Here is a 26,651-nt window from a genome sequence, read left to right on the forward strand (position 1 = left end):
CTCATTTGTCAACAGATGTTGCAGCTAGGCCTTTAGCTCCTCTACACTCGTAGGCTGCTGTAGCTGGTGTCCTGGCTGATCCCATAAATGCTCGCAATCAGGCAGGCCATGGAAATGCTACAATCTGCTGGAGATATTCCTGGGAAACCCTTGCTGTGTGCTGAAAAGGCCAGGCAACATATGTGGTCGCAGGATGTCCTGTACGTATCACTGAGCTGTTAGTCCCTTGTATCACTACTAGGAGTGACCGACTGTCACATGCGATGGCTCCCCAGATCATCACACCAGCAATTGGGGCAGTGGGTCACTCCACAGCCAAGGCAAGAACGAAGTGCTCACTGTGAGGTCTTCACACTGGAACCCAACCATCGTCAGATCCCAAATAGAACCTGGATTAGTTGCTATAGATGCTCCAGTTTAAGTGTGCAGCAGTCCAGATTTCTTGTTCACAACACCATTGCAAACAAGGGCGATGGTGGCTGGCTGTCAATAGCAAATCACATAATGGGTCCTCTGACACCAAATTTCCTTCTGCAAAGTCCCTGGAAATCATCATGGGGGTGTATAGTTTGTTTAGGTTTATTCATTTACTTTTATTACAAATCTAGTGAAAAAAGGGGTGATTAGAATTTTTTTTTTTAAATTTAATCGCTATTTTATTAGACCTTCTAGGGGGCTTGAAGTTGTAGGTCTCATAGACTGCAATGCCCCTGTATTGCAGTTAATGGGACTTTTGCTATGTGACTATTGAGGCTGGTCATAGCTAGTAATATTCCTACGGAAGGCTTGGGAATATTCATATCTCACCTCATGGGAGTTGTCCTGCAATATAGTATTTTGGAGAGCCATTTTTTGACTTGGGGGGGAGGGGGACAATTCCTGCAGAGTAGGTAATTCTGAATTAATAGAAAGTATAAAGTAGAGAGGGTGCAGATAATACAGTCGTATCGGGGCCCAGGAGCCTTGGGGGCCCATAAGCACTGACATCAGTATTGAGATTGCCGCTTCCATCTGGCCCATAAGCCAAGGAGCCCCACAGATTCCCCTAATCACACTAAGGTGGATTAAACTCCTTAGCACCCATAACCATCACTATCAAGAATTTGCTGTAGGGATGAAGTAGGGGGCCCCGGACAAAAGATTGCACCGGGGCCCACAAGACTTTACTTACGCTACTGTGTATTATGTTCCCCTAGGGTGATGTTATAGATAAGCTAAAAATCAGCTATCACTGGGGCTACCTGTGGGCTTCTATAATAACTACTTGTAGACTTTGGGCTTCTCATTACCTGTTTATCTGTGCCCTTTGGGCTTCTGCAATACCTCCGATACTTGTTCTGTTGTCCTGCCCTGAATTCCGGTTCTCGACCCCGCTTCTGTGGTCTATATATTTTATTCTGTCTCTTATTCTGTATCTCTATCAGTCCAGTCCTGTATCACTGACGGTATATAGTGTGTACAAAATGGCTGTTTTTTTAATGATTTTAGCCTGTGTTCACATTATTGCTTTGTCTACATAGCACTGGACCAAAGTCCTGACCCTCCTAATAAGTAGCCACTAGAGATGAGCAAGTAGTGTTCGATCGAGTAGGTGTTCGATCGAATACTACGGTATTCGAGATACTCGTACTCGATCTAACACTACTAGCTGTTCGAAGTTTAAGGTTCGATGCAGAACCAGCGTTGATTGGCAGAATGTTATACAGTCTGCCAATCAACGCTGGTTCTTCTCTTACCTTTAGAAGTCTTCTCCGTGCAGCGTCCCCGCGGCGTCTTCCGGCTGGAATTCACTCTGCCTAGGCATCTAGCCTAGGCAGAGCTGACTGCGCATGCGCGGGCATGCCCTCGCATGCGCAGTCAGCTCTGCTCAGGCGTCGGGCCGGGCAGAGCCGACCACGCATGCGCAGTCGGCTCTGCCTAGGCCCCGATGCCTAGGCAGAGTGAATTCCCGCTGGAAGACGCCACGGGGGCGCTGCACCGGGAGAAGACTTAAAGGGAAATCCAGCCCGACCGTCACTCGTGGACTTGGTAAATATAATTTTATCGAATTTTGCCTACCCCTGAAATGAGCATTTCCCCCCATAGACTATAATGGGGTTCGAAATCCGTTCGAACAGCCGAAAAGTGTGCGGCTGTTCGAATCGGATTTCGAACCTCGGACATTTCAGTGTTCGCTCATCTCTAGTAGCCACCAAACTAGGACCATCCAAGGATGTAACAACCCTGGTAGCAAATCCAGATCCCTGTATCCTGGTGAAAAGCGGGTAACACAATTGGCCCATAATCCATTAGCGTCCCATAGGAATAGATATGCAAATGAGCTCTTCTCCAGAAGGAAAAGGACTCTCACTCGGGAGCTAGCGCCCACGTCTGTCGTAGGTTTTCCCTCCTCCGTTGCATAATTTCGGGTTCCCACAAATTTTGTCATAGCCAATCTGCACATTTTTCGGCAACATATTGTAAAAACACGGATAATACGAATGTTTATTTTCTCAAATATGTTTTGCAGTTAGAAGTTTCGATACCTCGCCTGCCCTTCCTGGCGCGCTGCCAGTGACATTTTCTAAAAATGAAATGCAATTGGCACAGCCACCCGCTGCAGGGATTGGCATTGTATCATTAGCAGAGAGGCTCACGTAACTCTTCCTGGCTTTATGTAAGAGTATTCATTATTAGCGTCGCTCCGTTCTAAAGAGAAATGTCTTGTCTGACAAATAGCAGATGTTTTGTATGAATTTAGAAGAAAGTTTTAAATGTCACCTTGAAAACCGAATGTTACTAAGCAACTATCTTACTCTTCAATGTTCCTGTTCATGTCAAGCAGCCGAATGCAAATACATGTACTTTTTATATAACATAGAAATTGCTTTCATCTGTTCAATCAGAATTCCAAGTATTGGTGACTAATCCAGAGATGGATCTATTTGTAGAACAATAAGCCTCATTTATCAAAAGTGTCTGGTGGAAAAACTGCCCGTAGCAACCAATCAGGGCCCGGCGTTCGATCGGAGAGGTTGTCTAGGATTGATGGAAACTGTCTCAAATGATACAAATCTCTGTTGCCCATTGCAACCCGTCATACCCCGACGATCATTCTTATCCAGACAGTATGTTGCTGGGAGGAAGGGACGCCTATCATCATGGAGGTCAGGCTGGTAAATACGGCGAACACACGCGTGAAATTCAGCCTAAAGCTTAAAGGGGTTGTCCGGGCAAAATGAACATTGTTAGAATAGGCCAGAGGCCTATAATAGGCCTCACCTGTTCCCGTTACTCCAGTGTCCTCCCAACTTGGGCCCGATCCTTTTGCTGGGCTGGCTTCTGGCTTCTCACTAGCTGAGATCCCTTCCGCTGAAGCCGCTGACTGGCCTCAATGGTCACGTGAAGAGACCCCGGGATGTCACAGGTAGTAGCATCATGTGCCCTTCACGAATGTCTGAATAGTGATAAGGTCAAAGCCGTGTTTATGACTAATTGACCAATAATCCCGGGTAACTAATTAATTAGGCTGAGTGCCAGCAGTAAGGAAATGACACCAGACACACAATGTTGGTATTAGTTCATCTCTCAACCAAAGAGGAAATACTGACGCACTTTTATTAAAACAACGTGGGGTTAAAGGGGCTCTATCACTGGGAAAAGTCATTTTTAACTAATCACATCCTTGCATAGGCTTTAGAAAGTCTATTCCACACCTACCTGGTATGTAAATTGCCTCAGTGGTTTCTGAATAAGTCCGTTTTTATTTATATGCTAATTAGACTGGTGCACGATATATCGTGCACGCTCTTTGCTATTGTTTCCTATGGGAGACTGCTGCTGCTGCTGATGACGCAGCTTCCTGTTTGCACACACACATAGGAGATAATAGAAGAGAGGAGGCTGCTGGGAACTTCCTGTGCTGGCTAGAAGCTCATTAGCATATGAATAAAAACAGACTTATTCAGAAACCACTGAGGCAATTTACATACTAAAGCTAGGTGTGGAATAGTCTTTCTAAAGGCTATGCAAGCATGTGATTAGTTAAAAATGACTTTCCCAGTGATAGAGCCCCTTTAAATAGCAGCAGAGTAAGGAAGGGAGATAACAACAATGTAAGTTTTCATATTCATTCCTGATTGGTATGGGACATGTCAATCAAACATAAAAAGTTTAAGCATTTCCATATATAGCCAGCTACTCCCGGTCCTGCGTGGTAACCTTGCGGAGATGTCTTCTGGCAGCAAGCCAAGCACTTGTATCATATAACATTACACCAGTTTCAAACATAAGCAACTATATCTAGCATTCAGCCTTTAAGGATAACAATGTTTTTCATACATTACATGATTATAACCTTCACAATAGCGTGTGCAGACAACAGACCAGGGGGACTGGACCACATTGGGGGTAACAGAGCACCAGGGAAAGGTTTAGTGTAATTTTTAAATTTTTTTTATTCTGCCTGGAAAATTCCTTAAAGCTTTGGGGCTAGACTAAAAAAAATTTTCTTTTTTATCTGGACAACCCCGTTAACTCTTTAGACTACCTAGAAAGTTACAATGGGCCATAAGGCCTGTTTTGATAGATTAGACCAAATGTGAAATTGGGTGTAATAATGTCATATGTTCATTCATCCAAAAAAGTCCAGGCAGCTCTCCAATACAGTGAAAAATGAGTTGGGTACTTTATTAACCCAGAGACAAGACATTAATGTTATTAAAGTACCCAACTCATGTCTCACACTATTGGAGAGCTGCCTGGACTTTTCAGATATTTATTGGGACTCTGGACCATACCCAGAGGCTCGCACCTACTGCTGCAACCAGTGCTGTCTTTTGGTTGAGATAGATAGATAGATAGATAGATAGATACTGCTGAGTTGCACCAACAAGGATATTCACATGCAATACAAAAGGTCAGACTAAGTACTGGACCACACGACTACTAGTCACACTTACAATAAAGTGAAGAGTCATGGAGGGTGCAGGGTAACCACAATCTCCAACCCTAAGCATCAATGTACGTTTCACCCCACGGCTTCTTTTGGGGGTTATATGGATATTATAGGATGGGTGTCCCGTGCACATGGTGAAAAATAGCCAACAGCAGACATTGGTCTACATCAAACATACAGTATACAGATGCGGTATATCTCAGCAACTTCCAGTAGTAGTGAATGGGAAATGAGGAAACCGCACAGCAATTGGCCTTTTTCCATAATGCTGAGCCACCGCATCAAGATGGCCATGGGCTGCTGGGATGGGATTATAAATGAGATGGGTGTCCTATGGATATTTCATAAAATTCTTAAGTGGGATACCCCTTTAACAAGTTAAGTAGACAGTTGCAGCACTTTTACTTGATGTTTGAGGCTAAGGCTCCACGTAGCAGCAATGCACCACGATTTTTCCTCACAGAGTTTTTTACAATAAATCAGTTTTTTCCTCTGTGGAGTTTTTGCTTCCATTAAACCACTAGTGTTCCCGTAGGTCTGATTGAAGTTCTACAATTTGCAATACCGCAACACTTTTGGTAATCGTAGGATGTCCATTGCGCTTATTTTTCCGCAATGTGTGCATGGGATTGGGGGGAATGGATGAAAGGTGAATATCCCATTTTGTATTGTAGGACCCCATTTAGATTTATTTCCCTGAGATTGTTATTTGAGTGCAAATTGCAGATGTGGGGCTCAGGAACCCGAAAACAACAGTTATGTGTTGTGAATTTGTAAAGCTATAGCATATAATTGTATGTTTTTTAGGGTTGAGCTGATCTTGAAATTTCAGGATCGATTTTTAAATCCGAGTTCCGATCATTTTCCAGCCGATCAAGATCGTGAAATATGCTCGATCACCGATCAGAATCCGATCTTTTCCGATCCCGATCGCTCAACCCTAGTCAATGCTTCTCTATGGGAAAAGTCACTTTTAGGGTTGAGCCGATCTAGAGATTTCAAAATCTAATTTCTGATCATCGTCCCGCCAATCCTGATCATAAAATTTTCTCAATCGCTGATCGGTATCCGATCTTTTCCGATCCCGATCGCTCAGCCCTAATGTTTTTGCCCAATAAATTCGTACATACAAAGCGTTATATACAACCTGTTTATAAGATTATTGTGCTAATGACACTTTCTTTTTCAGATGAGAATAGGCATTCACTCCGGGTCGGTCTTCGCGGGTGTTGTAGGAGTCAGAATGCCTCGGTATTGTCTATTTGGAAACAATGTCACTTTGGCTAGCAAATTTGAATCAGGGAGTCATCCTCGACGGATTAATGTTAGTCCAACCACATACCTGTAAGTAAATGCTGCTCATATATGATTGTAGATACTGTATTATTGCAATAAGATATGTGATCCAGTGATCAATCATTTTTAAGTTGATATTAAGCTATTAGAGATGAGCGAACACTAAAATGTTCGGGGTTCGAAATCCGATTCGAACAGCCGCACACTGTTCGACTGTTCGAACGGGTTTCGAACCCCATTATAGTCAATGGGGGGAAATGCTCGTTTTAGGGGTAGGCAACATTCAATCAAATTCTACTTACCAAGTCCATGAGTGAGGGTCGGGCTGGATTCTTCTTCCTGCGCAGTGTCCCCGCGTCCTCTTCCGGCCTTGAATTCACTCTGCCAGGCATCGGGCCTGGGCAGAGCCGACTGCGCATGCCCGCACTACAAGCAGACATGCGCAGTCGGCTCTGCCCAGGCCCGATGCCTAGCAGAGTGAATGCAGAGCCGGAAGAGGACGCGGGAGCGCTGCGCAGGGAGAAGACTTCTAAAGGTAAGAGAAGAACCAGCGTCGATTAGCAATGTATAGCATTCGGACAATCAATGCTGGTTCTGCATCGAACTTTTACATTCGAACAGCAAGTGGTACTCGATCGAGTATGAGTATTTCGAATACCATAGTATTCGATCGAACACCTACTCAATCGAGTACTACTCACTCATCTCTATGTTGTTTAGAAGTTCACTTTTGGATTGTTGCGTGTCTTAGGCTAGGTTCACAACTGCGCCTGTATTCCTTTCGGGGTTTCCGTCCCCAAATCCACTCAAAAAATGCAGAGAAGAGTGCTGCTTTTTCAGGTGGAAACCAGGGTAGGAAACATGGCGGACCCCATCGTAGTCCATGGGGTCAACAGGTTTCCGCTTTTTAAAAGGATTAGGTTTCCGTTCAAGCCAAAACCAGAACCCAGGTGTAAACCTAGCCATAGTCAGTCATAGTACTGGTAAAACCACCTTGATGTTTTTGGACTCCCTTTATCTACGTCACCTTATCTACTTTTTAGTGAACGCTCTAATACTTCAGACCATTTATACTCCGATTCCTTTTATTCTAGATCAAATGAATTTTACTGTATAATGTTTTCTCAATTTTCCCCCTTCCATTTTGATATTTGTGTCTTTATGATGAATCTTCCCCACGAGAATTAGAAAGCAGTGATGAATCTCCTGCAGCTAAAAATATAAAACCTATCGCGTTTCTGGATTGTCCTTCCTTTGACCTCCAACTAAGCACTCAGGCAAACTATTAGAAATGGGATTAAATTAGAGATAGGGTCTTCCTATATGGGTAACTCTCGTGGATTGTACCGTGCTCCAGTTTATGGCTTGGCTTAGCGGTGAAGAGTCTAACCACTAAGAGATAACGGAATAATTTCTCCAGAGGCCGGCTCTGCTTGGAGATATAGAGTAATTGAATTACAGACTTTGGAGGATCTATTTGTCTTGTGACGTCAGTAAGGATTTTATAGTAGGATGGAGTCCTAAATATAGCACTCCATGGGCTTTGTACCATAAAAATATGGCGACGTTATTACTGACGGGTGCTTCAAGTATCTGTAGCACTTATAACGAGAAGGCCACCATGGCTTTGTTTGCAGCAAAAGGAAGCAGACTGGAAACAATGTAGTTAATGGGACAACCTCTGGTTGGTATATAAGGGCATATGGGCAACATAGGAGAGGGCCCCCTATATGAGCCATAAAGGGGAATAAGGGTGTAGCCAGTCCATCTGTACATTATATGATCAACCATTTATTTTCAGCAGCTTCAAGACCAAATACAGAGATGAATATCAGAATATTCAACAACTATTTATAAATTCACCTGTTACGGTCGTTTTGAGCCAAACTTGTTCTTCATGAACCAAAAGTGATACTGCTTTTCTCTATGGTCTGCTATAATAGTAGTTTGTGGGTGCCAAACCCATAAAGCCTTGGGTTCGGGTTGAGCGTGGAAGTTTTGGAAAATCTGTTATCCAAAATGGTTCGCTCATCTGTAGCCAAATTCAGAAACAAATTAACAGCTGGTGAGCTTTTGACATGGGCCCCCCCTTTTTGACCGACAACCAACCGACCCCCCCCTCCGCATTCCTACACGCCCTATTATGCCCCGTAGTGGCCCCTGCACACAGTATTATCCCCCATAGTGGCCCCTGCACACAGTATTATCCCCCATAGTGGCCCCTGCACACAATATTATGCCCCATAGTGGCCCCTGCACACACTATTATGCCCCATAGTGGCCCCTGCACACAGTATTATCCCCCATAGTGGCCCCTGCACACAGTATTATCCCCCATAGTGGCCCCTGCACACAGTATTATGCCCCATAGTGGCTCCTGCACACAGTATTATGCCCCATAGTGGCTCCTGCACACACTATTATTCCCCATAGTGGCCCCTGCACACACTATTATGTCCCATAGTGGCCCCTGCACAAAGTATTATGCCCCATAGTGGCTCCTGCACACAGTATTATGCCCCATAGTGGACACCCATTAACAATTGTTATACTCTGGGGTCTTTTCAGACCCCAGTGTATAATAATTGGAGACCGAGGGGGATACAAACATAAAAAATATTCACTTACCTATCTCTGGCTCCACTGCAGTCCTGGTGGTGTCGGCCATCTTCAATGACGTCCCAATTTCACATGACCCAGGACGCAGGTCCCGGTCAAGTAACGTCAGGGACATCACACAACTAGGCCCGAAGCCTGTATGGAGCGTGGAGAGGTATATGGAGCACAGAGAGGTAAGTAACTGTGTTTTTTATGTTCCTTTACCTCTCCTGGGCCTCCGATCATTATAAGTATAATTATTATTATAATCATTATCCGTATAATAGTGTTTGTGGGGCCGCGGCGTCACTTACCTATCCCTGCCCCTGCCAGGATCAGTAGGGCCCGTTACCGACTGGAGTAACTCCCAGCCGGTAACAGCCTATTAAGAAAAAAAAAACCACAGCAGTAGCGGCTGTCACCGGGCCCTAATGTCCCGGGCCCTGTGGTAGTCGCTACCCCTGCTACACTGGTAGTTATGCCACTGATTATTTGGACCTTCTATTTAAATGTGGGTTGTCTTGGGTTGTCAGGCAGATGCCAAAGCACCAGCGGCTTGGATTGCCCATGGTGATTTGATAAGACATGCTCTATGCTAGCTATGCGATTTGATAAACAGGAGTTTCATCATGATGTACAATGACCTAGTCACCTGGCTCTGGGTATGGTGGGGATGGACCTGGGTATGGTGGGGATGGCAGAAGTCCAAAATCCAGTTCAAAGGTCTTAGTTTATGATCGGCATCAAACAAAATTTTAAAAAAACCACGTAACCAAATGTTTCTAAAACACTTCCGAAGGTTTTCAATAAGTAATATCACAGTCTGCGTGATGTGTTAATATCTTCAGCTTCATTCCCGACACCTTCAGAAAACGAATGCCTTGCTCTGGTTTACAAGAAATGATTGAAGAGATTAAGTAGAACACTCCACCGAAGCGATCAATTTTCATCATCAGAAAGTACTGGACAGGATTGTAAAACTTCTTACTTTTCGTAAGGAAGGAGAACGAAAACCGTATTTTATGTCTTTTGTGCAGTTATATACATTTTAAGATAGGTCAGTGATATTTCCAAAAATAGTATTTTTGTTTTTGGAATTTATCCTGTGTCTTGTACTGGGTGGATGTTTGTGTTATTTGTGGTCTTACACCGTTACGTTGCTGCTGTGTTGCGGATTTGGTACAGTACATTGCTTCTTTTCTTTGACCAACCAAGGCCAGCTCTGATCTTTTTCAATATTAACCCCCACAATGACCTAACAGAGGGGAGTCACTCGTTCGAAACCTCCATCAATTAACCAAAGCTGAGCGGAGAGTGTCCATGCGTTGCACACAAAGCCTGTTGATGTCAGTGGGCACCATCTAATGCTTCATTTCCCCTTTGAAAGCTTGCACATGGATTAAAGCTGACTGCCGGGTCCCATCAGCATAATCTGTTTATTGTCAGGGATCCCATGTGACAAAAATGAATTGTCCAAAGCGAACAACTGCTTGAGCCAACCAGCCTAAACCCATACAATTACAGAAAATAACTAAGCGTTTTCTGCCAAGACAAGTTTCACGTTTGACAAGGGCAGAAACACCCTGAATTATACAAAAAAATATTATTATTATTATTGTTTATTTATATAGCACCATTAATTCCATGGTGCTTTACATTTGGGGGTTACATACAATTCACAAAATATACAGGTAGATATCATACTAATAGTGAAATATGTTTTTAGAAACCCATAGTCAGCGCCGCACCTCCCATGAGGCGACCTGAAGTGACTGCTTCAGGCGGCGCTATGCCAGGGCCCCGGGGAGGGCGGCATTTTTGCTTACCTAAGCCAGTCCAGGACAAGCTGTCCTGGACTGGCTTAGCGTCACCGAGTAGTGGATTGGGGAGGCTGCTGGAGCAGCGCTGCTCTAGCGGCCTCCCCTCACGCTCAGGCAGAGAGCAGGTCCTTTCCGTGCCTGCTCTCTGCCTGCTAACGCCGCTCCACCACGCCCCCTTCACCCCACCCCCACCCCCCTTCGCTCCGCCCCCTCCTCCCGGGGGGCGACTTTCTGACGTCCGCCTCAGGCGGTGAAAAAGGCAGGTTCACCCCTGCCCATAGCCCTATATTTTCTGAAATCAGACATCTGCCACTTTGTGAAAATATCACCAGGGGCAACACAGTGGCTCAGTGGTAAGCACTGCAGCCTTGCAGCACTGGAGTCCTGGGTTCGAATCCCGCCAGGAATAACATCTGTAACAAGTTTGTATATTCTCCCCATGTTTGCGTGGATTTCCTCCCATTCTACAAAGACATACTGATAGGGAGAAAAAACATGTACATTGTGATCTCTATATATGGGGCTCACAATCTACAAACAAAATAAAATATCACCCGCATCTTACATTAATACGCCTTCATTCAACTTTGCATCCAAGGATAAAATAAAATTTTTCATAACATCTATGTCACTTACTGTATATCTATGTCTAGGTAGACTCATTATCAGAAGTACAGAGGTAACAGATTTAACATAACTTTCTGCTGCGGGATAATGATGATTGATTTGCAAATGAAGAATAATGAAATTTTTTTTTTCAATGACTAGCCAATGGCTTTTGTTGTCTCTGGTCATAAGATAACACTGTGGCAATTTATCTCGCTGCAGAAAGTCAAGTTAAAGGAGTTTTACCTGTTCCAGATGCTCCGGTGTCCTCCCGGCTTGTCCCAGTTCTTCTACTCAATGGGTTTCTTCTGGAGTTCCGCTGCCAATCAGCAAGGGGCAAGTGATGTCACTTCCTGTGACATCACGGGTCTCTTCCTGAGGCCTGCTTGTAATTTGGTTAGAGACTGCAAACTTTCATCTACAAGCTCAATATAATTTTGTACCATGCTAGCAAAACCTTTGACAGGGTGCAAGTTACAACACAACCAGTGGATGGGCAGATAGACAAATATAAGAGAAACATCTCATAATAGTGTATCACATAATCTATTTGTTTTTTAAAAAATGTTGTCATCTTGTAGATGTGATCAGTGGAAAGGTAAGGAAGTATACATCAGTAGAGGCTAGTAAACAATGAAGGCATTGAGGAAATATCTTGATCAGGGGAAGATGTAGTTACAGAAATACTCTTACTACTTTAACAAAAGTCATGACACTCCCCCCTCCCCCAGCTTAGCAATTTAAGGCATTCCTCCAACTATAAAATTACTTAATGAACAGTGCAGGTCAAAATAAGAAACATTGTAAAATAATAATAATATAATAATAATAATAATATATTTTTTTCATCTTAGAGTTTCAGTTGTCCTTCTGTCTCCTCTCCCTTCTACTTCCTGGTTTTCAGTTCATTCCAGCACAAAGCTCCTGCTTGTTGTATATAGCAGAGTTATCTCTGGATAACATTCACAGATAAGAGAAGCTGCTCAAGTCCATATCAGGGCTCAAAAACTGAAATCTGTATGCAGAAAGAGAGAGAGTAAAGAATATGTGGCACATAGCAGGTCTCTAACCTAGACAACCAGATAAGGAGAGAGATTCAGTTGTATCTGACAAACAGGGCAAAATAGATAAAGCAATGTATTGGGTAAAACACTTCAGATGGTTTAAGTCAGATTGTGATCCTTTAGATGGGAATACCCCTTTAAGTAAATATTAGAGATGAGCGAAAACTAAAATGTTCGGGGTTCGAAATCCGATTCGTACAGCCGCTCACTGTTCGACTGTTCGAACGGGTTTCGAACCCTATTATAGTCTATGGGGGGAAATGCTCGTTTCAGGGGTAGGCAACTTTCAATCAAATTCTACTTACCAAGTCCATGAGTGAGGGTCGGGCTGGATTCTTCTCCCTGCGCAGCGTCCCCGTGTCCTCTTCCGGCCTTGAATTCACTCAGCTAGGCATCGGGCCTGGGCAGAGCCGACTGCGCATGCCCGCACTACAAGCGGACATGCGCAGTCGGATCTGCCCAGGCCCGATGCCTAGGCAGAGTGAATTCAGAGCCGGAAGACGCCACGCAGACGCTGCGCAGGGAGAAGACTTCTACAGGTAAGAGAAGAACCAGCGTTGATTGGCCGACTGTATAGCATTCTGACAATCAACGCTGGTTCTGCATCGAATCTTAACTTCGAACAGCTAGTAGTACTCGATAGAGTACGAGTATTTCGAATACCGTAGTATTCGATCGAATACCTACTCGAACGAGTACTACTCGCTCATCTCTAGTAAATATGTCTCCTTTGCCATTTATTACAGTGAGTTGCATTTTACATAGAAGTCTAATGTGAAGGGAGGAGGAGGCTGCTAGAATAAACAATTGCGGCTGCTACTTTGTAAGGGAAGTCTTCTGACACTGCTATATTTGAAGATAAGACTTTACCACTGCACAGAATGAGGCAATAAATCAATGAACAGCCTTGTCCTCCCCCTCCCCTCTCCATAGACGTCTGTGCAAGAGCTTGATGCAAATATGTTCTATATAAATCCTTTAAGTGAAGATAAGGAGAACCGCCTGATAAATGGAGAAGGAAACAGATTTCTTTAAAAAAAAAAATTTGTATAGTCACTTATGTTATAACTGTCGTATGCCATACAATACGCTGTCCCCGCTATACAGATACAACATTACATTTCCTGTCTTTATCTTATCGGACGTTCCGTCTCATGAGACCTTTATGAAATGTAACCTGATATGACGGGTAACATACAATTAGCACAAGTGTAAGCAGGTTTTATCTGGATAACAAGTCCATGAGATGTAGAACAATGTATTTATGATTATTCGGAGAGCGATAACATTTCCAGGAGATTTTACTTTCCCCGTCGTAGCCTTCAGCTGTGAGACTACAACAATTGCTCATATTACAGATAATTATAGCACTTCTTTAAAAGGATGAATACTAATGATTTTTCGCCAAGCTAATTGCTCTTTATTTTTGCATCTATTTCCCGTGGTGCGAATACGGCACAGGGGGTCCTCTAATTACCTCGACTTCTGATATTGCTCACTGACTCCCCCAAATCCCCAAATACCTTCCCCACTGACTATCTGTAGATGATAATCATTGCATTATGCCGATTTTGGATGTAAATGAGGAATGTTCTTCTCAGTGTTTTGTCATAAATCACTTTCTCTTTACATGTCAGATTTCATTAGAAAGTAAATCTTTGAGGGCAGAATAATTATCCCCTATATAACGGATGGGCAATAGTTAAAGAGAACGTGTCACCAGGTCTGACCAGCTCAATAATCTGATCACCACTGATACCCTGAGCATTTTCTCATTTTATTTATCCAAATCTGTTCAGCTATTCCAAAGATATAAGCCCTTTTCTTGTTAATGTAAATTAGGCTGTACTAGCCAAGTAGATGGTAACACTGGGGTTTCCCTGGGGATGAGGTCTCTGTGTGCTGTATGTCACGCAGCGGTAATGCCCATTTAGCTAGTATATTGTAAGGTTTCTGCCTGTTCGGGTCTCTGTGCCACCCTCTGTACGAGCGCTGCGGCGCAGGAGACGTGTTCAGTTTGAGTCGTTGCTTAGTGTTTTTCGTTGCACTGTGTGAACACTGCTCTATCTCAGTAATTTAATTTTCACCACATCAGTCTCCTGCACCTTGATTCCCTCTGCCCCTCTAATGGTTAATTCTAATCTGCCCTTTGTGATTGTTAGCTTGTCTTTCAATAAGGTCTGGGGCTGGTCCTGGGCTTTCTATATACAGGAGATCTGCCCACACCGACTCGCTGGCTATTGAGACTCTGTCCTGTGAATTTGTCCCTGCTAAGCTCTCTTCTGCTACTATTGTATTGCTGACCTCTGGCTTACCCTTTGACTATTCTCTTGGATTTTGTTGCTGTACTGCATTGTTCAACTGTTACTGGAGATTTGGCTAGCTGACATGCCCTTGTTGTTGTTTGTCTTGTCTTCGTTCTGTGTTGTCACTTATATAGAAAGGGCCCGTTGACTAGTTGCCACCTATTGCTAAGGTTAGGATCGGCAAACAGGAATGGACAGTGTGTGTGTGTGTGGGGGGGGTTCAGTTTGCTCCACCCCCAGGCTTCACCAGTAGCTGCTGGGGAATTGCTGTCCTAGCAATTCCCTTACATGAATCCTAAATTTGGTCAGCACAAAAGGGCCTATATCTTTGGTATAGCTGAACAGATTTGTATCAACAAAGCACTAAAATGCCCACGGTGACGGCGCCTATTGGATTAGACTATGCAAACCTCATGACAGACCCTTTTTCAAGGGGTCGTTGATTTTGACTAATCCCTTCTCATCTGAAGGGTTTCCTAAATAAAAGTTGATCACATCTTCCCACTGCTGGGACTCAGCTGTAATCAAAGGGGAAACTTGGCAGCCTTCCAGTTCCCTACAATGTCCCTACAGGTGAAAAAAAAAACATCACATGATACAAATTGACAGCAATGAGTTGTTCATGTCAGTGCACTGTATATGACTCTGCATCTGTGCAGTATGGTTTACATTTGGTTCCATATAAAATTCTAAAATTCTGTTTTAATAATGTTCTTCCCATTGTATAGGGTCACATAACCAAAGGCACAACTTGAACCTGAGCAAAATGTGTTTGAGACCGTCCCCCTGTAAATATAATGTTGGTATCATTAATATGGCTTTTTAGTCTCCATTGACAGGAGTATATACATGTATTTATATCAATGCATATAAGATACTTTTAGTGCAAAATATGGTGCAAAACATCCATAGAACTGGACATCTTTGTTCCGCATGTATCTGCTATAGATCCATAATACAATTTTGTGTGAATGAGTTTTACCAAACATGAGAATAGGGTTTCTCCACTTTCTACAAGTTAATATTTGAAACTTTGTAATATATCTGATTAAAGTTATATATTTTTCAGGCAGTTACTTTCTACATATTAGTCTATGAAGAGGGTAGAAGGAATGAAAAGACACTCAAATAATTGCTGCTTTTTCACTCTTCTATTTTAAGACTGCTGGGTTGTAGATCAGAGACTGTGAGTGCACAGAATGAGGCAATAAATCAATTCCATAACTGGCAGGGAATGCTCCTCCACCCCTCCCTTCTCCATAGCTCTACATGTGAGGCTGAAGGAGATGAATATTATGTAAACAAGCAGCCAGGTTGAAAATTAGAAGCCTTTGGCCAAAGTTTGCAAGTCCAACTTAGTGGAAATTGATCTGTAGTTACAAAAATGTTGTCTCTACCATGGTCTGTATATCAGTCATTAATACTTGCCCTCTCTTTTTTTCTCTGCAGGCTTTTAAAGGGGGAAGAATCTTTTCAATTTATTCCTCGGTCACGTGAGGAGCTTCCGGATAACTTTCCAAAGGAAATCTCTGGAATCTGTTATTTCTTGGAGATGGATAAAGGCCAAAAACCGCCAAAGCATCCCTTAACAACTGTCAGAATGAGAAAGGTTTCCTACAACATTGGCACTATGTATCTTAGGGAAACGAGCGTATGAAACCTTCTAGTGATCAAAGACTATTACAAAAAGAAAAAAAAAAAAGCACAAGCCCTTAAGTGGGTCAAGACAGGAGTGTAGAGAATCTACTGTGCCATTAACTGCAAAGAACACAACAGTGAGAACTCTGCATCAAGCCAGGCAATAATTACTTATTTTGGCGGTGAGTCACGGGTGTCGGGAACCCAACACGGAGGAAAGAACCCCCAATTCCTTCAACTGGTGTTTCCATTGGAACAATAAACCATCTCACCCCAAAATGTTCGATCTAGGAGTCAACAAAATTTTCACTCTCTTCATATACTTCTAATGATAGACTTTACATTTTAGGTTCTATTTGTTAGTGTTTGTACTCACCCATCTGCTTGTAGACACTATGAACATTCACAATGTGAATGGCAGCTATGTACCCCATCCAAAAGTCATGGCCAAACTCCGCAGTGACGTGCAGTTGTTAACTGTTAAGTGACCTGTAGTTATATATTTCGATTTGGAATAATACCATGGAATCATGTCCAATATGGTGATGTAGCAGAGCTGTTCCTTTTGGGGGCTGGTTTAATGTCCGACTACTTTTGCACTGACTAATGGGGTTGCGCTTCAAATTTTGTGTCTCAGATCTTCTAATTCCTTGAATCCCTTTACACAGCCGATGCCTGGAATTTATCATGGCGGACATTGTTAAGGCCAGTCTGCATTGTCGTCATTTGCACCAATTTTATGCTACAATTTGCACATCTTTAAGGGCGCATTCACATCTGTGCTTGCTTAATCCGTTGTTCTGGTCCATTGCAGAAAGGATTAATCAATAAAGATGGCCTGCTTAATGATGGACGTAATGGATCCCAAGGGACTCTATTGACTATAATAGGGTCTGTTGGGTATCCTTTATATTCTCTATATGTCTTATTTAAAGGGGATGTCACAAAAAGATGAGCAGTGTCCATATGCTCAATTAAAATTTGTGGATATAATTTTACCAACTTATGATGTTATCCCCCATTGATAGGTTAGGGGATAGCTTCATGATCAGTGAGGATACAACTGCCAGGGCCCCTACTTAATCCCCAAAAAGGGGTTTTATTCTCCTGTTCTGGTGGGGCTACAAACCATTCATTCTCTATGAGGTTTCCAGAGATAGCTGACTCTATGTTCACATTGGCGCTCAGGTTTCTGTTCTTTAGGTCCACTTGGGGACCCAAAAAATGGGTCCACTTAAAAAGCGGTTAGCCACGGACACCATAGACTATAATGGGGTCTGCCCAGTTTTTGCTCGAAATATGTTTAACGTTAAATAGGCAACAGAATTCCCAAGTGTTCACCGAGCACAGATGTGAACCTGGTCTGAGCACTATGTTGTAAGACATATGGACCTCAAAGAAGCCCCCACTATAAGCCCGAATGGAGACCTATTTTGTAGGAGTGGCTCTAAAACTGGTGGACACAAGCCATCCATTCATCTTAATGGACTCCATGTAATACTGCGTTTGCCCTGTAGTGGCCACTATAGAGGAAAAGCCTGGCTGAATGTATAAAGGGAAATCGGGGAATTGAAGGTGTGCAAAAAATCAAACCATATGAGTGCCAACCCCTAATAGTTATCTGAAACCGTTAGCCCAAATTTTGTACCCAAAGGGTTGAAATTCACTTAAGATAACTCAAAAAGTTGATCCACGATCCTATGGAAAACCATCGATACCATTATAATTTACATAAAACTACAAATTGTGCTCCACTATGTTGACTAACCGAGCTCTGCTACACCCATACAAGTAGCAAAAAATGGTTAAAAAAAAAATCATAATATCATAGTTTTGTGCAATACCGAGCCGTCCTGACCCATTGGGCCCATGTGATTGTTTTCAATGTGGAGTTTAGCTTTCTGGTTGTATTTATTTTTCTATATGTAAGTAAGATTTTTAACAGCATGTAAAACCGTGTATATTTTACTTACATTCACGTCAGTATACGCCATCACACCTAGAGTATAGACGGTAAGGAGATAACTGACCACCATAGCATCTGAATGTAATTTCTAAATGCTGTTCTACAATTAACAGGAAACATTTTTCTGACCATTTATAATGAGATATTTCTCCTTTCATAAGTTCATCGATGTATATAACTAGATAGAGATGCATTTTTACAATTTTAGACAAACCCATATCTTACATCCTTTCATAAAAATGTTAATAGTCAAAGTGACATTTAATATTGACTCGTATTGTACAGACTGATCCATGGAAAGATATAGAAGACAAAGTTATCTGGATAGTGTCATCTTTTGCCAAGGTCCTCAAAAATATCTGCCCTGAAAAAAATCGACTTCTCTATTCCCTCTTGTCCAATGTAGCCTTTAAAGTGCATGAACAGGTCACTTTCTTCTACAAGGTCAACACAATCCGTTTACGCTGTTGTCACTGTTGTCGTCATTCATAGAATCTGAGGTTCTATACTCACTCCATCATGATGTCATGTTGTTGCCCCATCATATGCCCCATCACATAGGTCACTGCCTTACGCAAAATAAGTACACATCCGCTGCTGCTATCATCATTCGCACAACCTGAACGAACCGTTATTGTCCTTATCCATTGGCTAAAGGGTATACTGGCCCTAGTGTATCTACTTCTTACAAATATATTTGCCTATCGGGTCATTTTTGGTGCCCTTTTTGAAAGAAGGATATCATAGGGTTGGAGATGTGGAGCTCTGTGATATACAGTATATAGGGTTATATGTTTTACAACATGATTTTTTTTAGTAATAAGTAAAGTAAGGGTAAATTCACATGGGGTTTTTTGGTCAGGATTTTGAGGCCGTATCCGCCTCAAAATCCTGACCAAAAAGTCGGCTCCCATTGAAATCAATGGGAGGTGGTCAGTTCTTCTTTCCAGGAGCCGATTGTTCCGGCTACCAGAAAAAGAAGCGACATGCTCATTCTTTCAGGTGGATTCGCCTCGTGACGTCCACCTGAAGACACTCCCTCCTGACTAGGTCCATTCATTTGGGCCTAATCTGGAGCAGAGTCCGCGACACGATGCCGGTGCACTGCAAAAAGATAGCACTGTTGCCTTGCATTTCTGGTTCCTGGGTTCAAATCTGACCAAGAGCAACATCTACATGGAGTTTGTATGTTCTACCTGGGGTTACCTGGGTTTCCTTCTGGTATTGTGGTTTCCTCCCACATGCTAAAACTATACTGATAGGTAACTTGGCTTCCTTTATGACAGCTGTCCCTTGTGAGTGTTGGGGATGGGCACCTTTAAGCAGCCAGTGGCTCTTCTACTCCACAAGGCTCCCTGTACTTAGAGTCCATTGTTTGTACTTAGAATGTTTGTCATTGCCATATATCACAGAACTCCGCTTCTCCATCTCTTGCATATACTACTTCCAGATAGTGCCCCGTAAATCCCCTGACAGGTTTGTTTTAAGTAATGGTCACTGCCTTCTGCATGATCAGCACACTCCTCTCCAGCTGTTGTCATTACTCCTGTGCAGTAAATGGCTACTAGAAGTCCCCACCCACTTGACAATGCTGTCCCTGGCAAAATCCACCTTTCCCCTCACAAGTATAATCTCAGATATACAGGTCACTGCCCCATACACAATAAACAGAAACTACTAATTACTAATTGACTACATGAAAATGAGTCCCTACCATCTAAAGACATCTGAATCTGTCATATGTAGCTCTGTCCTCATTGGCAAAACCACACTACTGAACAGGTCACTGCATCCTACAAGATCAGCATACTCCTCTACTGCTGTCATAATTCCTACAATTTGACTAGTGGCAAGGTGATCCATGCTGCAACCTCGTGACAAAGTAGCAAAGTTGATAGAATGGTAATAGAATAAGTAGAAAGTGGGTGGATAGAAAAATGGTTGGATAGATAGATAGATAGATAGATACGGTTAGATAAACCATTAGAAGGACTGGCAGGTGAGAGATATTTACGGATAAGTCTCCATTTCTATCACATTTTTCACATCTGTTTAGCAGATCTGTTGAACAGATGCAACAGGTGCAAATGAATGTCCATCTGTGTACATAGAGATCAATGGTACAAAAATGGATCAATTTCTGTCCCCTTTTTTTCACATTGATCCCTATGTAAATAGATGGCGCCGGTTTTGCATCCATTTTTTCATTTCTTAAACGGTTCTGCTAAATGTACGTGTATAATGTGATCTGAATGGAGTCTTCGTATAGTTATTTTTAGGACTTTATTCAGGGGCCAAAGTGATTGACATTTTCTACCCGAATGACTAATATCTAATTATAATAAAGATCAATACAAAAGTTTGCAATAAAATCATTCAATGTATCAAAACCCAAATTTTATTATTCCTGTTTGTTAAAGGGAGTCTGTCACCAGACCCTAGCCCCACATCTAGACCCCATTAGGGGTCACCTGAACCATTCTGTTCAGACTCCCTAGAAGGGTAAGTTCATACAGGGTTTTTTGGTCCAGATCTAGAGGCGGAGGCACTGCACCGGCATCCAGTCGTGCACTCCGCTCCGGATTAAGCCCAATGAAAGGGCCTAGTCAGGAGTGTCTTCAAGCCGAATTGTGAGGCGACTCTGCCTGAAGTATGAGCATCATGCTTCTTTTTCCGGGAGTTGGAACAAATCGGCTCCTGGAAAAATGAACTGACCCATTGATTATATTATAGCAGAGCTTATAGCAGCGTATCTTGTGACACAATATCACAAAACAATATTGTCTAGAAAAGCTGATCACACATATCTGGATCTGTCCAGAACACACGTGAACAGGTATACAGTTATACAATTGCTTAGGTGCAGAGTCTATTCTGTAAAGTCCAGATAAAGAAGTTCGGCAAACTGACCTTGTCCGGTGATGTCAGAACTAGCAATGGATCCCTTTATAGTCAATGAGGTCCCTCAGGATCTATAGTTGACTTCTTTTCTGTTCTTCTAGTCCTGTAATGGATAAGACACAGATGTGAACAGGCCATGACCTCCTCTTGCTTGATAACATCATGCCTGACCGTTAAGCAGCCTTGTCCTTGATGACAGGATCCCTTTAAGAAAAAAGTCACCTCTATGGCTATATCATGTATGGTAGATCACTTCTTACACTGCAATAGTCTGTCACCATTGTAGCGTCCATGTTTTCTTCTTCTGTTCCACCATTCCATGGTGCTTACTCGTTGAGTTTTCTGATTTCCTATATCCGCTATGTGTATTTCTAAGAACCTGTTCATACATATACGTCTTCTTCATCAGCACAAAGTATCTAATCTTACATGTTTCCCCCTTCGAAATTGTTAAGATGTTGGAACGTAGAGTCTAGTCTAATATTACAGAGCACTATTTACACTACATGGATTTGTACAGTATACATATTAATGTCACTTGTAGGTTTTCTGTATGTGACCTTATATATAGGATGCAGGTACTGTATGCCACATTGTATCTGAAATATTCTATCATTTCCATGCCCATGACGCTAAAATACTAGAGTATTAGAGTGAATAATCTGTTACTCAAGAAAATGGTAACACACATGGAGCAGAGGGGAATTGGTCATTTACCCTATGCATACCTCCCAACTTTCGAAGAACTGAAACAGGGGCAAATTTAGCTCCACCCACTTTTATGTTGACTCCACCAATTCTCAGTCATTTTTCATGTGCCCACACACAGTATAATCCTCCTACAGTCACCCATAAATTATATGTCCCCCCTCTATCTATCCCCCATATTCATGTCCCCTCCATCTCTGTCCCAGATTCATGTCCCCCATGTCTACCCCCAGATTCATGCCACCCATCTCTGCCCCAGTTTCATGTCCCCCCATCTCTGCCCCCAGTTTCATGTCCCCCCATCTCTGTCCCCAGATTAATGCCCCCCCATCTCTGCCCCCAGATTCATGCCCCCCAGATTCATGTCCCCCCATCTCTGCCCCAGTGTCATGCTGTCCCCTCCTTCATCTGCCCCCAGTGTCATGCCGTCCTCTCCTTCATCTGCCCCCAGTGTCATGCCGTCCTCTCCTTCATCTGCCCCCAGTGTCATGCCGTCCCCTCCATCATCTGCCCCCAGTGTCATGCCGTCCTCTCCTTCATCTGCCCCCAGTGTCATGCTGTCCCCTCCATCATCTGCCCCCAGTGTCATGCCGTCCTCTCCTTCATCTGCCCCCAGTGTCATGCCGTCCTCTCCTTCATCTGCCCCCAGTGTCATGCCGTCCCCTCCTTCATCTGCCCTTCAGTGTCATGCCGTCTTCTCCTTCATCTGCCCCCAGTGTCATGCCGTTCCCTCCTTCATCTGCCCCCAGTGTCATGCGGTCCTCTCCTTCATCTGCCCCCAGATTCATGTTCCAGCTCACTGTGTACACACAAAAACCACTTACACTCACCTTTTCCTCGCTCCCCCACGCTCTCTCTGCATTCTCGCTAACACAGTTGTAGGCATGATGTGATGTCATCACATCGCGTCTACACAGCCAGTAGCCGGAATCCAGCGGCAAAGCGAGGAGCTGAACTGTGACAGCTCCTTGCTTTAGTCGCCTATGTATTCAACTCAGATCTGAGTCTGGAGGAAGCAGATCTGAGTTGAAATCGGAACATACCTCCCTCCAAATCGAAGTCGGGACGGTTGGGAGGTATGCCTATGGGGTTGAATTATTTGTAGATGATGTTAACTTGCTGCATTCGGTGAACGTTCTCTCTTGAACAATGTTATATCGATTCATTTTCAGCCCTGCTTTTCATACAGAGTTCCAATACCTACGTAGGGGCTACATTTTGGAGAAACTTTGTATCCGTTTTCTGCCATAAAATGTTACAATTTTTGATGGGCACCATCTTGCACCAAAATGTTGCTTTTTCTCACCACTTCTAAAACTGTCAAGAATCATGGAGTGGGGCTAAAAACTGGCGTGAATTATACATCAAATATTATTTAATTAAAAAATATATATATTAAATGTAATTTTAAAATGTTTATTTTTTTATTTTAAATTGGGACACATTTTTAAACCTATTTAAAAAAATTTTTTTTAAAGATTTTTACATTTTTAACCTCTTCATAAATAACCTACAAAACCATTTTGGCTACCTGAACCAACACATAGCGCATGTTTTATACGTTGAACTTATAATAATGACACAGTCTACCATAGACTCTTAAGCTCCCCCTAGTGGTGGCTGCAGGCAAAAAAAAAAAATAAATCTTTTAAGGGACCATAGATGATGATGTGTCCTAAAATTGGGGGTGTAACTCCTGAGCCATGAGACAACATGGAGGCCACTAGGAGCACCTTAATTGAATGGTAGTGTGAATGTGTGACCATCACTTCATTCACTTCTATAGGACTAATGGAGATAGTACAGTGCTCTCTTGACCTCTGGGTATCCCATTGGTCAGACCCCTAGCTCTTAGACACGTATTCCCCATCTAGTGGATAGGGGATATGTATCAGTCATAAAATTAGTCATTAGTATCAGTAGTCAGAAAAAGGGACTTGGAGCTCTGTACCAGAAAATGGTTCCTTCACAGTCAAGGGTAAGGGCTCTTCTTGGCTAACCAGAAAACCCACTGGTGGCTGAAGGAGGTGTAAAATTAAAAAGAAGGCATATTCGCCTACCCTTGGTGCTTCATCCCAGCCCCATTCTTACTTCTGCTGATCATGGGTAGACCGTCGGTGAGGCTCTTGTTGACCAATCATGGGCCTTAGTAACCATGTGTATGGTATTGATGATGTCACTGTTCATACGTTACTGATTCTGAAAATTTTACACCTCCGCCAGTCACCATTTGGTTTCTTGGTTACCCTAGAAAGCCCCATTAAAGGGGATATCCAGCTTCCAAAAATGAACTGCAAACACATCCCCAGCAGTGCTAAATGCTCACTATTCCCTTGTGCAGCCTTTGCTTGGCTTTATTTTACTTGCTGCTCCTTGTATTATTTACATGCAGTGAATCTGTGGACAAACGACATTTCTTCCAATCTATGTGTGCCCCTCCCTTCTCCACCCTCCCCACGTGCCAATTCTCACCCTGCTACAGGATCTTCAGTCCAATTTCTACAGTTCATGCACCATCACTCTCCTCTGCATATCGCATATCTGACCAGGCAATAAATCACTCCCACGAGTGACTTCAAGGGACTGCTATGATGTTTCGTTTGTTGGCTGAACTGCTCACAGGGAGGGGTATTGAGCTTGTAAATGAAATATCACAGCTGTGGTGAAAATAAATCACATAAAGGGTGCCAAATTTAAACAGGATATATATTAGGAAGTGTTTTGTATTGCTACATACTGTTATTTGGCCCATAATACTGGATAACCCCCTGTAAAATTTATATAAAATTTTTGCAGTCCCTTTTATTGTTCAAGATTTATACACTAGTGATGTCGAATCAAAGACAAATCCCCCTCTGCTTCATCTGTGACCGCATTTGTGCTAAAATCAGATTCTCCTTAATCGGCAATAGCAAGATCCTCAAAGGGGCTACCCCCCGCCCCCAAAAAGAAGAAGGACGCTCATCCTTATCATATAGACTGTAACTATCTTTTATACAACATATTGTAAAGTGAATCTCATAAACTGCCTCTCCTCCATGATGAGAGACCATCCCCCCTTTAGATAACTTTGTGTATGTTGTGTATATGGTACGTCTTCTATATTTTCTATTTATATACATATATATATATATATATCTCTATACAAATATATGTTTAACAAGAAATACGACAATTGCATGGTAAGATATTGTCATAGGAGCTGGCTACTTGGAAATAATCTATAAGTGTTATTATTTGTTAATTCTCTGGTTTATTATGTATCGATCTGATTTTATTTTAGGGTCTTTGTATGTTCCATGAGTCCCGACATCTTATTATCCCATTACTGTATATACAGTTTCATCTATATAGGCACTTTAAGGCTGTAAAAGATGTATGATTGATACAATGTATGACTTTCCTTAGACGATGTTAAGAGATGGAGTTAGAACTCGTTTTATTCAGAATTATGTCATTTGTTCAATTCATCACAACGAACTAAAAATAATAATAATAATAATAATAATAATAATAATAATAATAATAATTGCCAAGAGGTGACCAAAATATTACACACTAACAACTTATTTTGGTCTGAAATATAAAGTCTTGTCTTTCCTAACATGCACTAAGATATCTATGAATGTAACCATTTGCTTACATAAATAAAAGCTGAAGATATATGGTTCATAACTCATTTCTATCATTGTTGCGGTTACTCTACATGCACAGATGAGAACTTTCAATATGGGTCATCAATTTGCAGGTCCAGGTCAAAGGTATCCAGATGAACCACCAGCATGTCCATACGGGCGGGTGGTTTAGCAACCGAGATAGGTCTGAAGTGAGCCTGTCCTCTCGGAGGTTTAGAAAGAACCCAAATGCTGACCCAGAGATGTCCACATTGGATTCATCCCTGATACTCCAGTTGCTTGCACTTATTCGAGTAGTCTTTGGCTTCATTACTCATTGGGTGCCTGTGCAGTGAAGCCAGGGTGTATGGTTCCGGGTGCAAATCCATTAATGAGTATTAAAGGGCTTGGCCAACATCTTAGGATGGGCCATAAATATCATCGATCAGTCTTTCAGTCCTGGTACTGACCCCTCTACCAGAGATGAGCGAGTAGTGAGATATTCGTTTTGAGTAAAGCCTCAATATTTGACTACTCGATCGAATATCGAATCCCATTATAGTCTATGGGAAAAAATGCTTGTTTCAGGGGAAACCACTATTTAACTAAAGGAGAGTCACCAAGTCCACGAGTAGCAGGAGGAGACTATTTAGTAGGAGAGCTGTGCAGTTAAAGTGCACGGACCCCATTATAGTCTATAGTTGCGCTGATATTCCATACAGGGGCGTCCTCCTGCAGACTCCTTCCGGACGGGAGGCAAGCGCTAATGTGAACTGGCCCTTACTCGTCCTGCAGAATTAGCATTGATTTGCCGAATGCTATACAGTGTATAGCATTCAGCAAATCAACGCTGGATCTGCAGCAGGCTCGTCCTTGCTAGTCGGGAGAGCTGGCAGCTTGCGGTTACGAGGGAGCTGACTTTTTCTATTCCCAGGACTGGGGAGAGGTGAGTAATGTTGGAGAGGTGAGAGGACTGGGGAGAGGTGAGTAATGTAGGAGAAGTGAGAGGACTGGGGGGAAGTGAGTAATGTAGGGGAGGTGAGAGGACAGGGGAGAGGCGATTAATGCAGGAGAGGTGAAAGGACTGGGGAGAGGTGAGTAATGTTGGAGAGGTGAGAGGACTGGGGAGAGGTGAGTAATGTAGGAGAGGTGAAAGGACTGGGGAGAGGTGAGTAATGTAGGAGAGGTGAAAGGACTG

At 42.8% G+C, this 26,651-nt stretch overlaps 1 protein-coding gene across 1 annotated transcript in view; it reads left to right on the top strand.

Annotated features, from left to right (window-relative positions):
• Positions 1-17,045, top strand: part of GUCY1A2 (guanylate cyclase 1 soluble subunit alpha 2) — a 137,602-nt gene extending 120,557 nt beyond the window's left edge. The window contains exons 7-8 of the mRNA XM_075266123.1: positions 6,126-6,280; positions 16,076-17,045. Of these exons, the coding sequence (XP_075122224.1) occupies positions 6,126-6,280; positions 16,076-16,283 (363 nt within the window). The 3' untranslated portion in view covers positions 16,284-17,045. The remainder of the gene's footprint in view (positions 1-6,125; positions 6,281-16,075) is intronic.
• Positions 17,046-26,651: the final 9,606 nt, after the last annotated feature.

Source organism: Leptodactylus fuscus, chromosome 2 (genome assembly GCF_031893055.1).
Source record: "Leptodactylus fuscus isolate aLepFus1 chromosome 2, aLepFus1.hap2, whole genome shotgun sequence".
In the NCBI taxonomy this organism is placed as follows: domain Eukaryota; kingdom Metazoa; phylum Chordata; class Amphibia; order Anura; family Leptodactylidae; genus Leptodactylus; species Leptodactylus fuscus.